Source organism: Myotis lucifugus, unplaced genomic scaffold (genome assembly GCF_000147115.1).
Source record: "Myotis lucifugus unplaced genomic scaffold, Myoluc2.0 scaffold_121, whole genome shotgun sequence".
NCBI classification, from domain to species: domain Eukaryota; kingdom Metazoa; phylum Chordata; class Mammalia; order Chiroptera; family Vespertilionidae; genus Myotis; species Myotis lucifugus.
Window position 1 is genome coordinate 2,562,893 of NW_005871169.1, and position 14,892 is coordinate 2,577,784.

A 14,892-nucleotide genomic window follows, 5' to 3' on the forward strand; every position below is an offset into this window, starting at 1 on the left:
CAGCCACACCCCTATGGGGTGAGGGTCCCTGCTGGGTGCCTGGCCAGCTTGGGTGAGGGGCTGATGGTTGTTTGCACGCTGGCCACACCCCCTTCAGGGTTGGGGGTCCCTGCTGGAGTGCCTGGCCAGCCTGGGTGAGGGGCTGATGGCTGTTTTCAGGCTGGCCACACCCCCTTCAGGGTGGGGGGTCCCACTGGGGTGCCTGGCCAGTCTGGGTGAGGGGCTGAGGGCTGTTTGCAGGATGGCCATGGCCTCTGGTGACCCAAGCTCCCAGCCCCTCCTTTTTTTCTTTTTTTTTTTTCAGCGCCTCCTTGAATGGAGGGAAGAAGGTATCTGGGATTTATTTATCTTCTATAATTGAAACTTTGTAGCCTTGAGCAGAGGCCAGGGCTGGCCAGGGCTGGTGGGAAGCTTGGCTTCCTCCATCGCGAGGGGCAACCCAAGCCTCCTGCTCACTCTAGCTCCATGGCCGCCGCCATCTTAGTTGGGTTAATTTGCATACTCGTTCCTGATTGGCTAGTGGGCGTGGATTGTGGGTGTAGCAGAGTGACACCAATTTGCATGTTTCTCTTTTATTAGTGTAGATTAGTTTCAGGTATATTTCAGGTGTATAGCATAATGGTCAGATAATTATATTAAATCTTATTTGTAAGAAATAACCGCTAGTCCAATTACTGCCTGTTTACGTGATCTGTTTTGATCTTATTAGTGCAACCAAGTTACAACTCCTGCTTGTAGAATCAAGCCTTCAGCTTAAGTTTTTCCTTTTTACATTGGACAAGATTGTCTTAGTCGTACCTACTACTCTGATCTGCTTAGATGGTGATAAGTCATCAATGCCATCAGCTCTTTGTTGCCTTCCTACCCAACCAGCTCATTCATTAGAACTTTTGTTGTCTCACCTGGACAGAGCAAATGGTGCCATCAGCAATTGTGTGTGTGTATCTTTCCCAATCCAAGCTATATTAGGAGAGTGATTGATTTTATTCTTCATTGACTGTTTTTTCTTCTTTGTCTCATGTAAATTGTTTGGCATTTTGTTTTGTAAAAATAAATTTTAAGTTTGTTTATTAGATAGGCAAGGCTTTTTTAAAAAAATAAATGAATAAGTACATTTTCTCTGTGCAACAAAGATGATCATATTTATTGTGAAGACCAATTAATTTTAATTCACTTGGTTGTGACTTTTTATTTTTTATTTTTAAAGTATATTTTATTGATTTTTTACAGAGAGGAGGGGAGAGGGATAGAGAATTAGAAACATCGATGAGAGAGAAATATCGACCAGCTGCCTCCTGCACACCCCCTACTGGGGATGTGCCCGCAACCAAGGTACATGTCCTTGACCAGAATCGAACCTGGGACCCTTCAGTCCGCAGGACAGTGCTCTATCCACTGAGCCAAACTTGTTAGGGCGGTTGTGACTTTTTAAAAGAGATTTGATATCTTTATATAAGATTTTTGATAAACTTACTTGTGCTTTCTCAATCCCTTTAGAATTGGTCTGCAAGGTGATGTGACTGATCCAAGGACGAATAGCTTCTTATATATTCTAGATATTCTCCCCAGGTAAAAACCTTAGATTCCTGTACAAGCTTACCTTAAATTTAAAACCGTGGATCTGGCAGAATGTGATGGACATTTTATAGAGATGAGCAGTTTATACATGCTGCCTGCAGATACTGTGCATGTCATTTATCTTCTTCTGCCATGAATAATAAGAGAACTGCAAATGTTTGCTGATTCCACAGTTGCCACTACAGTGAGTGACAGGGAATTACAGCCTAATAGCTAAATTCTGTTGCCTCTGCTCATAGTATTAATGCAGATGAAGCGTCTGTTAGCGAATGCTGTTGTCCATGGCCTGGAAGCCTGTGCTAGCCCTGGTAAATGGCAGCCTTTGAGTTGCATCAGAGGCTCTGTGTGAACCCATGTTTCGAGATAAACTCAATGGAAATTAACATTTCAAATGTTAACTTTATCAGGTATGCCATGATTATGGGGAAAATGAATAAAATATGAGTTATCTTCATCCCTTATAAAATTCTTTTATAAAAAATGAGAGTTTAGAAAATTGCTTACCTCATACTTCCCACAAATAAGGAATTTCTTCATTTTGTTCTTCTTAACAATGAGATTTTTGGAATTCTATTGGTTTTGTTTTTGTATTGTTTTTAGGTTACAAACATTACCGAAGTATATTCTTTTAGAAAATGTTAAAGGTTTTGAAGTATCTTCTGCAAGGTAAAGCATGTATTTGTCTTGTGTTCATCTTAGCTGTTGTGAAATAAAGATCTTAAAAATAAACATGTACATTCTGACATTTTATATGTTATATATTTTATTCATTAATATTGATTTTGAAAAGCATCACAAAGTTAAGTTAAATTGATTCTCTCCCATTCTGATGTTTGAAATTTTCTAGAATGAGCAATTATTTTAATAAGAATGATATTTCTCAGTTTTAGCTGCTTATATTGGTGCTTAGTTCTTTAGAAGTAGAAATGTTTTCAGTAAGAATTGGCCCTTAAGATCCATTTATGTTGTCATAAATGGCAGTATTTTATCTTTTCTTATGGTTGAGTAGTGTTACATTATGTATGTGTACCATATCTTCTTTATCCAATCATCTGTTGAAGAATCTTTAGAATATCACGTTAAGTAAAGTAAGTCAGACATAAAAAGTTAAGAACCATATGATTTCACTCATATGGGGGATATAAAACTGAAAGCAACAATGAACAAATAAGAAAAACAGGCAAATAAGAACTCACAGACACGGACAACAGTATGGTTGGTGGTTACCAGAGGGAAGGGAGGTGTGGGGGAGTAATAAAGGGTAAAGGGGCCAAATATATGGTGACAGAAGGAGACTTGACTTTAGGTGATGGGCACACAATGCAACATACGGATCACGTATCATAGAATTGTATACTTGAAACCTATATAATTTTATTAACTCATGTCACCGCAATAAATTTAATTAAAAAAAAAAAGAATTGGTCCGGTGGACAGGCTTTTTCAGTCATACAGTAAGACAGAAAAAGCCATATGTTGGGGCCCTTTCAGATGGTAGCCCAGCTGGAGAGAAAGCATGCACACTTTTTATGTAGCTGCTGTCTTTAGCAGTGTTCTCCCATCTGACTTACTAGATAGTTCCATTTCCCATAGCAAATTTAGCATCAGTAGATTGGCAATTCTATCTCTCACCAGTTTGGATAAATTATCTGAGAGCTGTATTTATTTAAAGTAGAAATTATCATTGTCTTCTTTTGAGAAATGTAATTTCTCAAGTACTGCACTTAATGAAGACCTTGGGTCATTCTCCTTCTAACAACTTGAGTGGAGGAACAGTTTTCAGTTAAAATGAAATTTTATGTATAATATTTTATATAAGAACCTAATTCCCAATTTTAAGGTGAAAGCGTTTCTTTTCTATTTTCCTTTATTTTTGTCTTTTCAGAGACCTGTTAATAAAAACAATAGAAAATTGCGGCTTTCAGTACCAAGAATTTCTATTATCTCCAACCTCTGTAGGTACCGCAATTATAAACTCTTATACATTTTCTCAAAGGGAATTTGAATCAGTAAGAACAGTGGTTGGCAAACTGCAGCTCGCGAGCCACATGCGGCTCTTTGGACCCTTGAGTGTGGCTCTTCCACAAAATACCATGTGCGGGCGAGCACGTACAGTGGGATTGAAACTTCGTGGCCCATGCACAGAAGTTGGTATTTTGTGGAAGAGCCACACTCTAGGGGCCAAAGAGCCGCATGTGGCTCGCGAGCCGCAGTTTGCTGACCACTGAATAGATCTATTTGGATAATATTATAGGTAAATCTTAAAATTACTTCAGACATGGTTTTATTTTCTAAAGAATATAGTGCAGGCTTATAGATTCAATTGTACTTATTTTATGAAAAATATATAATTTGAGGCTCATAGAGAATATATTTTTCTTTCTATACAGAAAAAATAAGTGTGTTTTGAAATTATGTGCCATATGGTATTTCCAAAATGGGTGTGCTATAGTTTAGTAATGTTTCAGAATAATCCAAAATAGAAAAAAAATGAACATATCATAATATTTTAATTCCTTTTATTGGGACATTTCGTTAATAGGCAAACATTGCTTCTATTTCATGGGTAAGGAACTTATAAGAATTTGATACATCTTTGATATTACAATTATCATTGTCTATTTTTATTTTGTCTTTTTGTTTGTTAGCCTATTATCATCTTTTTCTGTTTTACAGTTCTTTGCCCTGAAATGAAAAGAAAACCCATTTCAAAAATTAGATGTCCATGTTTTTGTTTTCATTTTCTTGTTGTTCTTATTGAACTTAAGTGTATCCTCAGATTACAAAGCAAGTACTTTAAACAATTCTTACCATTCACAATGACTTCTCTTTGGACCAGGGTTTATAGTCAACTACGTTATAGTCAACCCAAATAGCAAGGGGGAAAGAATAGATGCTGTAGATAGTAAGGGGATTGTAACCTCTATCCATCTTACTCCTTTCAGTCTGTTCATTTATTCAATAAATCTTTATTGAATGAACACTTACTTTGCACGTGGAACTGTTCTTCATGGACTGTATAAGCTAATATTACACTTTAAACCTAAAAAGAAATTAACACCAATAAAAAAATTAGATGTCCCACTGTGAAAATTGGCAATGTATCTGATCTCTAATTTTAATATTTATTGCCTTTTAACTTTAAAATGTAGTGAATCCTTTTTTTTAATAAAATGAGGTAATAAATACCCAAGAATAACTATATTTTATAGTTACTATATTATCAATAATGAATGTAAAAATGTCTATATAACTTCTTACCTGGAAAATATAAAATTAAAGTGACTCATAGCCATATGATTTATCAGATTCAATCTTTATTTAATTCAAAATAAAGGTACAAAGCAACAGTTTAAAGGGTTTAAGGGTTTGTGCAAAGTAGTCTTCCACAACTCAGTAACAGAATTTTTTATGGCACAGGCTAAATGTATACCTGTATGAGGCTCTTTACTAGATGCTAACAGTTGACACAGATCTCTTTTATTTCCAGCTTGGCATTCCAAATTCAAGACTACGGTATTTCCTTATTGCAAAGCTTCAGTCAGAGCCATTACCTTTTCAAGCCCCTGGTCAGGTATTGTTATGATTGTTGTTATCATCTATATATATATATATATATATATATATATATATATATATGTAGTAAATATATTGAATCTGCTCATTTATTTCAAGAATTACGTTGTAGAGGTTTCTATGTATCTTACTGAGTCTGTAATATAGACCATGCATAGGTCTATCCCCTGGGCCTAGCCTGTGGTCGGCAAACTGCGGCTCGTGAGCCACATGCGGCTCTTTGGCCCCTTGAGTGTGGCTCTTCCTAAGCCTTAGGAGTACCCTAATTAAGTTAATAACAATGTACCTACCTATATAGTTTAAGTTTAAAAAATTTGGCTCTCAAAAGAAATTTCAGTCATTGTACTGTTGATATTTGGCTCTGTTGACTAATGAGTTTGCCGACCACATCTAGGCCTTTTTTTCTCCTGGTGCCATATTTATTGCCTTAAACCAGTGGTTCTCAACCTTCCTAATGCTGCGACCCTTTAATACAGTTCCTCATGTTGTGGTGACCCCCAACCATAAAATTATTTTTGTTGCTACTTCATAACTGTAATTTTGCTACTGTTATGAATCATAATGTAAATATCTGATATGCAGGATGTATTTTCATTGTTCGCAACTCACAGGTTGAGAACCGCTGTGGCTTAAACAAAACAAAAATTTTCTTTGATCATTAGAAAAAAATGAGTTAAAAGTTTAAAAAATTACCATTAGTGCAGTTACCCTCTTTTTCTCTCAACAAAATCCTTTGGTTCCGTTTTCGGTGAAGTCAATGCTCTTTAGCTTTAATTGATTAAATGTAGTAATGAGTAGTACAAACTACAATAAGATGCTCAGTTGCTATATATAGTCTATCTAATTGTGCAAGTAGTTAAACATCCTTCTCTCAGCAATTGGTCTGAGTTTCAGTGGTTCAGTGAAGCTCTCCGTAACTATCACAGGAGAGAACCTAAAAGTCATGTCCTACAGGGGGTCAATAGTGTCATTTTAATCCCCTGCAATACAGTACCAATACATCTCCCTTCCCATAGTGGGCAATTCCAAAAAGAATATACAAGCATTTTAACAAAGACTTCATTAAAAATTCCTGGAACTTTTTTTTTTTTTTTTACACAAAATAGGACATTATACATGGTTACATGTTTTGCAGGAACAAGTTTTTCCTATGGGACTCAGGAGTAGAAATAACCTTTCAGAGTGAAAAGTGCTTTTCTTTTTTTAATTACTAGTTTTCCTTTAGATCTTGGGTATGTTCCAGTTTTTCTTCTTTGATGAAGGGGATGGCAAACTTGAATCCGAAGTGCATTTTCTAGAAATGTTAATGTTGCTTCTAAACTTTTCTCACAGATATGATGCTCTACATTTAGTCAACATATTTCCTGTTACTTTGTTGAATATTTTTATTAATAAATACACAAAGCAGCAACTCCATGAAATAAATAATCTGCAGTCAGATGATACTATAGCTATATGAAGAATAACTTGTAATAACTCGTATAAGCACAAATAAACCACACTTTTTATCTTTCAAATGACAACTTTATAAAGGCTAAAATAATTTTTGCATAATGTTGACTGGACATTATTAATTTATTTTTAATAAAGCTTTGGACAATATGTATATTTTTGTTTAATGCCAGGTACTGATGGAGTTTCCCAAAATGGAATCTGAACATCCTCAACAACATGCAATAGATGCAGTCAATAAAATTGAAGGAAAGAAAATTGAACCAAATATTTGCTTTGATAGCAGCAGACAGTGTTCAGGAAAAGAAGCCATTCTTTTTAAGCTTGAAACTGCAGAAGAAATTGAGCGGAAACATCAACAGGACAGTGACCTCTCTGTACAAATGCTAAAAGATTTTCTTGAAGATGATATTGACATGAATCAGTACTTTTTACCACCAAAGTCGTTGCTGCGATATGCTCTTTTGTTAGACATTGTTAAGCCCACTTGCAGAAGATCCATGTGCTTTACAAAAGGGTAGGTTTTAAAGAGAGACTATTCATGGTATATCCAAAATAACCAGGTTTTTTTTTTTTATACCTGTTGTCTCTTTTAGTTCTTCTCAAAACAAGGAGCATTTTATAAAATGTTTCTGCTAGAATGTTTTTTTTTCACCCTTAATTGCCTGCTTTCATGTTCCAGTAGAATACATGAGTGAAAAGTCCTTCTGGCAGAACATTATATACACAACCCATAAAAGTGCTCATAAAAGACGATGCCATTTGTTTGGTGACTTCCATGGGAGCGTAAAACATGGTTTCTATACAGGGTAAATTACTAATTTTTTAGCACCTTTCATTTTATGCCACATCAGACCTCAAAAGTTTATGTCTTCTCTCATGATCAATATATAAGAAGAAATTAAATTTTAGTATCAAAATACAAAATTGAATCATCTGGCTCATGTTAGAGTACATTTTAAATTTTATTCCGTTTTTTAAATAAGAATAAATTCTCCTAGTTCAAATTACAAAAGGCACTAAGATTTTAAGACTCCCTTCTACTCTGTCTTGGCCATTCCGTTTTCCTCACTACATGTAACCAGTGATTTCAATTTACTGTCTCATCTTCCAGAGGTATTATGTGTGAAGGTGCATTTAAATACACATCTATATTTTGCCCCCTCCTTTAAGAAGTGGTAACATATTATATCTATTTTTATGTATGTGCCCTTTTCTTTGCACAATATAAATTGGGTATTATTGCATATAAGTACATAAAGAACTTTTCTATTCTCGTGGTATGGGTATAGCATCATTTCTTTTACTGGTTACCTTTGGGTTATTTCTTGAATGTTAATATGTTTTTCACAAATATTTTAAAACCTAGAAAGAAGGGAAAATTTAGGTCTTTCCAGAAAATGTGAAAGATCCCTGATTCAGCTTTGTTAATTCCATTCAACTTCATTTGATACATAGTCTTCTCTTTTTACTTACTAGCTACCTATCTTGCACAAGACACTATGTTCATGATATAATCATACCAGATTCATTCTGATTTTATCATACTTTGCCCCTGTACTTCCGGGAGAACAGGTTTATTGCTTTTCATTACCTTAAAAGACTTCACTCAGCTGTTGTCTTTTTCCAAGTCTAATAGTTTCTTTTTAGGATTCTAATAAAACAAGACATCAATTTTATAATAAAAAACAGCCTTGCATTATTTTGTAGCTATAAAGATGGTATAAAAGAAGCCTTACTGTAAAAGTCTATTTTAATGTGGATAATACAAATATACATATATAATATGTGAGAAAACAATTTGATAACAATTTTTCCCTGCCGTGACTTTCTTTAATTTATACTTTAAATTGACCTATTAGGAAAAATAATAATGATAATATGTTGGACAACCAGCTTGGCAATGATCTTAGGGGAAGAAATATTACTAATACCTTGCAGTATTCTCATTGTTGTATGGAAAGAGGAAAAATGTACTGTGTTACAGTCAGAGGTAGATGCATATTGAGTGGGCCCATGTTTGTCATGATACTGGAGAGTGGGACCTTGTGTTCATGAGAAGAAATGATGGTCTGGCATTATAAAAAAAGAGCAGCAATTTATTTTTATCTGCCTAACATTTGGTTTAAAGTAGAAGGGATATAAATATGGAATAGTTTTTAGATATAAAATTGGAACAAGTTCATACTTACAAGTGATGAACATTTTAAAAATGACAATACAAAGAAATGGCAATTGATAATACATAATTCAAAATAGTATTTACACAACTCAAAAAACTTCCAAATTTAGTGTCTGAGAAGCTTAAATAAAATGACCTTATACCCCTCACCCAGTTATTATTAAATCATTAAGCCTATTTATGTGTTGATATCCAGAATATTACAGAAGGATAGAATTATGTAGATTGATTAATTTATTCAGGAAATATTTAAGAAATTTTGCATTGACAAATACATTAGATAATATTTGTGTTAATTTTTCAGTTATGGGAGGTACATAGAAGGGACAGGATCTGTGTTGCAGACTGCAGAGGATGTGCAGGTACTATGCATGCTTTAGAACTTAATTATTTGAAAATTATTTTAAATAAAATTATTTTTAATACTTAAAATTTGAGAATGTCAAAATAATTTTACATGTTCTATTGGAAATGGATATATATTATTCATATTTATATTCACATATAGTAATTCTTTACTATAGAAAATTTTCTTGCTGCATAAGTTTATATAAAAAGAATATTTTATGTTTTTATTCTTGCCTTCTGTATTTTTTATTCCATAAAGAGTAAGTTGACATGCAGTGTGCAACAGTTAATTTCTCTAAAATTATGTACAAATATCTTAAAATTGGGGACTTCTTTTGGAGCACATACTATGACTTTTAAGGAGAGAAGTCTATGTTTTAGCACAGCATTTTATGAATATTTCAATTATAAACTATAGTATCATGGTTGAATATAAGCTTGATATTTTGCAAGTTTTATACTTTTGGATAAGTTTGAAATGAAATCACATTATCTTCTTTTATAATGATTTAAACTCACTATTAATAAGATCTGCCCATTTAACATCCTATCAGAGGCAACTGAATGTCTGTATTTGAGAAATCATATTTATTAAATATATTTTATTATTTTAAAGAAAATGTTATGAAATTGGTAATAAACAGTAAACATTTTAATGATGTATCTGTTAAATATTGTAAAATTGACCTCATTGATCAAGTTTTTTTTTTATATTTCCCTCTACTTTTTGTTATATTATCTTTTATTATTTATATTCTTATTTAATTTTTGAGGAATCAGAAATGACAGATACATTGCAAGTATCCTGATCTGTTGAACATTAAGGTTTTGTCCATTTTCAAAGTTTATATTGCCATCGATGAGCCAATTATGTAGTTTATTGAAGAGACATTTTACCCTGGGTTGTCATGTGTTACAGCAGACATTCCATCGTTTTTAAGCTGTCTCACAAAAGGTATCTTATCTTAACAACTCTAATTGCCGTCTACTTCATCAGTTACCTTGGGGCTTTTCTTACAGATTGAGGATATCTACAAATCTCTTACCAATTTGTCACAAGAAGAAAAGATAACAAAATTGTTAATGCTTAAACTTCGATATTTCACTCCTAAAGAAATCGCAAATCTTCTTGGATTTCCTCCAGAGTTTGGTATGTGGGGTACACGCAGACCTCAGCTTTTGTTTATTAAAGATCCCAAAATGCATTAGGGAATCATGTGTATTTTATGAAGAAATCTTTGCTTAGACAGATGGATGTAAGAAACCTCATTTCTTTCCTGATTGCGCAATTATTGACATTTTTCTTTCCTCACCTTTCACATTCATTTATACCTGCCTCAGACCAGTCCCTTCAAACTTGTGTCCCTCCTCCTTCACTCCAGTTATGGTCCTGAGTGATTTTCAGGGACAAGGGGCCAAGTCAGCAATTTCCCGCCTCCTTCATGGATGGATGTTGATAGTATCTTTCTCCAGCTTATTTTCTTTCTCCCAGAGGTCCTGTTTTAATAATAACCCAACATTAGATTGTGTGAAAAAATGCCTAGAATTGTCTTTTTTATGAAGAAATTAAAAGGAGGTTGAGGAACTTATTATTTTTGTGTGAGGGGTTTATTCTCCTCCAAGATGCATTCTTATCACTCATGCGTTTTGTCCTTTCCTATAAAGTTTAAGTGGAGAAAAGAGAAGGCTGAGAAGCAGTCTAGGAAGGAGCTGTCTTAGTGGAAAGAAAGGGTGACTCAGGACACAGGTGCCAGAACCTATGAAAATGAGGGGATCTGACGCAGGGAATCTCAGGAACAAAACTAATACAGATGCAACTGTAGAGGAAGACAAAGTCCTAACTCTTTTCCCAGTCCAGGAATTCCAGGGGCTGTTGCTATTAAGAGATGGGGACACATTGCCTTTCCTTCTTAGAGCTGCCCTGTCTCTTCCTGGTCCCTTTTCCTGGGCACCTGTGCTCTCCCCTGTGTGGATGCCATGTCTTAGGCTGGGGTGGCTGTGCTCCCAGTACCTGGCTCACGAGAAGGGGAAAGACAGACCTCCTTAACGTGCTTCCAGGGCTACACCAGGAGGGCATGTGTTTTTGATAACTCTGAAGTTTGAAGGCAGAAAAGCCAAATTGCTCAATCCAATGCTATTGTATGAATAATGCAGTACTGTTCTTGAAGCACATAATGGGCTAAATAGATCATGTTTTAAATTCTAAATAATGGATTTACAGATGAAGTTTTAGAGCACATCCTTTTGTGCAGATAACAAACTGCTAATACAATTTGTCTGCCCTCTTGGTAATTGATTCTCTGAGCATAGTCACAGCAACCAGGTTTGTTTTGTAGTCTCCCTTTTTCTTGGTGATCTCATTCAGTCACAAATATCCTGGGGAGTGTTATTTAAGAAAGACATAGACTTTTTTGTCTAGTTTATGTCACAAAATGAGTGAGAACATCATAAAACAAACTAAGAGCTGAGAGTTAAACTCAAGAATTTAATTCCAAGTCTGCTCTCCTTGTTATTATTTTTTCTTTTTTACAATGAACAATCAAAGGTATTTTCAACAGTACTAAAGGGAGAAAAGAGATTTACTATGTAATAACAAATAATTACTAAGTTTTATTTCAGTTCTTTTTCAAATAGTACTCATCAGTTTCATAATATTGAAACTAAGCATGTACTCCAGAGTCAGACTGACTGAGTCTGAATGCTAGGTCTACCTAACCACTCTCTGCCTTAGTTTACACATCTGTAAAATGGTAATAATTGCAGCACCAAATTCAATGGGTTATTGTGACAACTAAGTATATGTAAAATGTTTACACCCTGACACATAATATAAAATTTAAGTGTCAGCCTTTATTTTATAAATCATAAACATTTGTTTGTTTTTATAGCCTTTACTTTGTAAAGATTTTTTCTCATTATTTAAAAATTTTAGATGGATAAAATTAGAGTTTTTTATAGCTCTCTGAAAATATATGTATAGTACACACAAAAAAGCCTTTTCCATTGGTTAACCGTTTTTCAAATATGTGATCTGTTTGTATGGTCAGACTTGCCCTGATGCCCTCACTGAGCAGCACTCTGACAGAACTGTCCTTCCCATGCGCTTTTGACATTGACTCCAGTCCAAAATGGGCACTGTGTGAGCTGCCCGTCCACTGGCAATGACGGATGTTCATTGACTTTTCCATACACTTGTCCTGGTTCCCTTTGTGACTGGTGGCATGCATTTGTGAGACAGCAGGCTTTGGAAGAGAGGAACACTCATCTATACTTACTAAAGGAAAGCTGCTAACTTGACCTCATTAATTCTGTTCTTTTTTTTGTCTATGAGGATTATTATTATTTTTAATGTATCTAAGTTTTTTTAAGAGACATCTTTTAAAAAATTATGTAATCTTTCCATAAGCTAGCTTAGATTTTAATATCTATATTTAGATACAAAATATACAGACATATAAAATTTTTACAAATCTGACTTGTTCTCAAATTTATATTGCAAAAGATCATCTTTACAATATTTTAAAAGTCTGTTTGTAGGTATATTTGTACCTCTGGATACTTTGAACTTACTAATTTTTCAGATGACTAATATGCTTGCCTAAGACATACTATCTTTATAATAGCAATTTTGTTGTTATGCTCAATTGCAAATATAGTTTTACTATGGCAATCACTGTTATTTTATTGTAGTAAATATAATGTCAAGTGTTGATGAAGCAACTTTACCCTAATCAGCTCTACCTTTTGGTTCTCACAAGTGTATGAAATGTTGCTATTCTTTTTTTTTTTTAAGTATTTTCTATTGGTTTTTTGTATAATTTTAAAAAAATTTATCTTTATTGTTGAAAGTATTAGAGATGTCCCCTTTGTTTTCTTTTTTTTTTTTTCTGTTTCCCATGGACCCACTCCACTCCACACTGGCACCTCCCAGGCCTTCACCATGGGCTATGCATATATGCATATACATTCTCTGGTTAATCTCTAACCTCTACTCCCCACCCTGCCTTCCTTCATTTTATTACCTACTTGCTTTTCTTTTATATAATTGCCATGCCAAAGGATACTGAATGTGAATTTCTAACGTTGTAACTAACATGCTCTGTACTCCGAGGCATATATCATCTTTTATGCTGATACTCACAAGGCTTTGTTCCAGCAAATCTAGTATCTTGTGGGCCATTTTGTTTTAAAAAAGAATGTAGCAAATAGAAGTTCACTGTGAGAAAGTTAATTTGTGGAAGCACAATACTAAAAAAAAACAGCTGTGAGGAACTTGTATCCAAAATATATATAAAGAACTCTTACAACTCAACTATAAAAAGAAAATTAATCAAATTTTAAAATGGGCAAAGGATTTGAATAGACATTTCTCTGAAGAAGATAGACAAATGGCCAATAAGCACATGAAAAGATGTTCAACATCATTAGTTATGAGGGAAATGTAAATCAAAACTACAGTAGATACCATTTCACAAAAAAAGCCAATAACAGTGCTGAAAAAGATGTGGAGAAAGCAGATCACGTGTATATTGCTGATGGGAATATCAAATGACACAGCTGCTTTGGAAAAACAGTCTGACAGTTTCTCAGATGTTACACGTAGAGTTTTTGTTTGACCCAACAATTTATCCCTGCAGGTGTCCCAGAGAATGAAAAATAAATGTCCATGCAAAAACGTATACTTAATGTTCATAACAGGTTTATTCATAATAATTAAAAAGTAGAAAAAACCCCCAAACTTCTATCAATGAATGAATGGATAAATAAAATGTAGTATATCCATACAATAGAATATAGTAGGCTATAGAAGGGAAATGAAGTATTGTTACATTCTGGAACATAAATGAACCTTGAAAACATGCTCAGTGAAAGAAGCCAGACACAAAAGCAGCATATTGTATGGTTCCTTTTATATGAAACTAGAAGCCCGTGCGGCCTGTGCCTTCTCGCAGTCTGGGACCCCTCGCTCCTTACCGCCCGCCTGCTTGCTGCTCCTTACTGCTTGGCTTGCTGCTCCTTAGTGCTGCCGCTGAGGTGAGAGAGGCTCCTGCCACCGCTGTTGCGCTCGCCAGCCATGAGCCCACCTTCTGGCTGATCAGCGCTCCCCCTCTGGGAGCGCACTGACCACCAGGGGCAGCTTCTGCGTTGAGCGTCTGCCCCACTGGTGGTCAGTGTGCATCATAGCGACCAGTCATTCTGGTCGTTCCGCTGTAACGGTTGCTTAGGCTTTTATTATATAGATGTTCAGAACTGGCAAATCCACAGAAACAGAATGTAGATTACTGGTTGAGGGGCAGGGAGGGAAAATAGTAAGTGACCACTAATGGGTACTAGCTTTTTAAAAAATTGAGGTGTAATTGACATATAATATTATGTCAGTTTCAGGTGTACAACAGTGATTGGATATTTGTATACATTGTGAAATGGTCAGCACAATTAGTTAACAATAAGTCTAGTTAACATCTTTCACCATACATAGTTACAATTTTTTTGTGTGTGATGATGACTTTTAAGATCTACCCTCTTAGCAGCTTTCAAATATGGAATACAGTATTATTAACTACTAAAGGCCTGGTGCACGAAATTCATGCACGAGGGTTGGGGGGGTTCCCTCAGCCCAGCCTGCACCCTCTCCAATCTGGGACCTCGGGGGATGTCCGACTGCTGATTTAGGCCTGATCCCGGACATCCCTCTCACAATCCTGGACGCTGGCTCCTAATTGCTCACCTGCCTGCCTGCCTGGTTGCCCCTAACT

At 35.1% G+C, this 14,892-nt stretch overlaps 1 protein-coding gene across 2 annotated transcripts in view; it reads left to right on the top strand.

The window, feature by feature from the left end:
• The window catches only part of TRDMT1 (tRNA aspartic acid methyltransferase 1), a 19,329-nt gene that overhangs the window by 1,019 nt on the left and 3,418 nt on the right, over window positions 1-14,892 (top strand). Inside the window, exons 2-8 of one of the 2 annotated variants that reach the window (XM_023758085.1) lie at window positions 1,498-1,569; window positions 2,179-2,244; window positions 3,464-3,533; window positions 5,069-5,152; window positions 6,780-7,123; window positions 9,093-9,150; window positions 10,157-10,286. In XM_023758085.1, the coding sequence (XP_023613853.1) occupies window positions 1,498-1,569; window positions 2,179-2,244; window positions 3,464-3,533; window positions 5,069-5,152; window positions 6,780-7,123; window positions 9,093-9,150; window positions 10,157-10,286 (824 nt within the window). The remainder of the gene's footprint in view (window positions 1-1,497; window positions 1,570-2,178; window positions 2,245-3,463; window positions 3,534-5,068; window positions 5,153-6,779; window positions 7,124-9,092; window positions 9,151-10,156; window positions 10,287-14,892) is intronic. The other variant, XM_023758086.1, reaches the window with a different exon arrangement.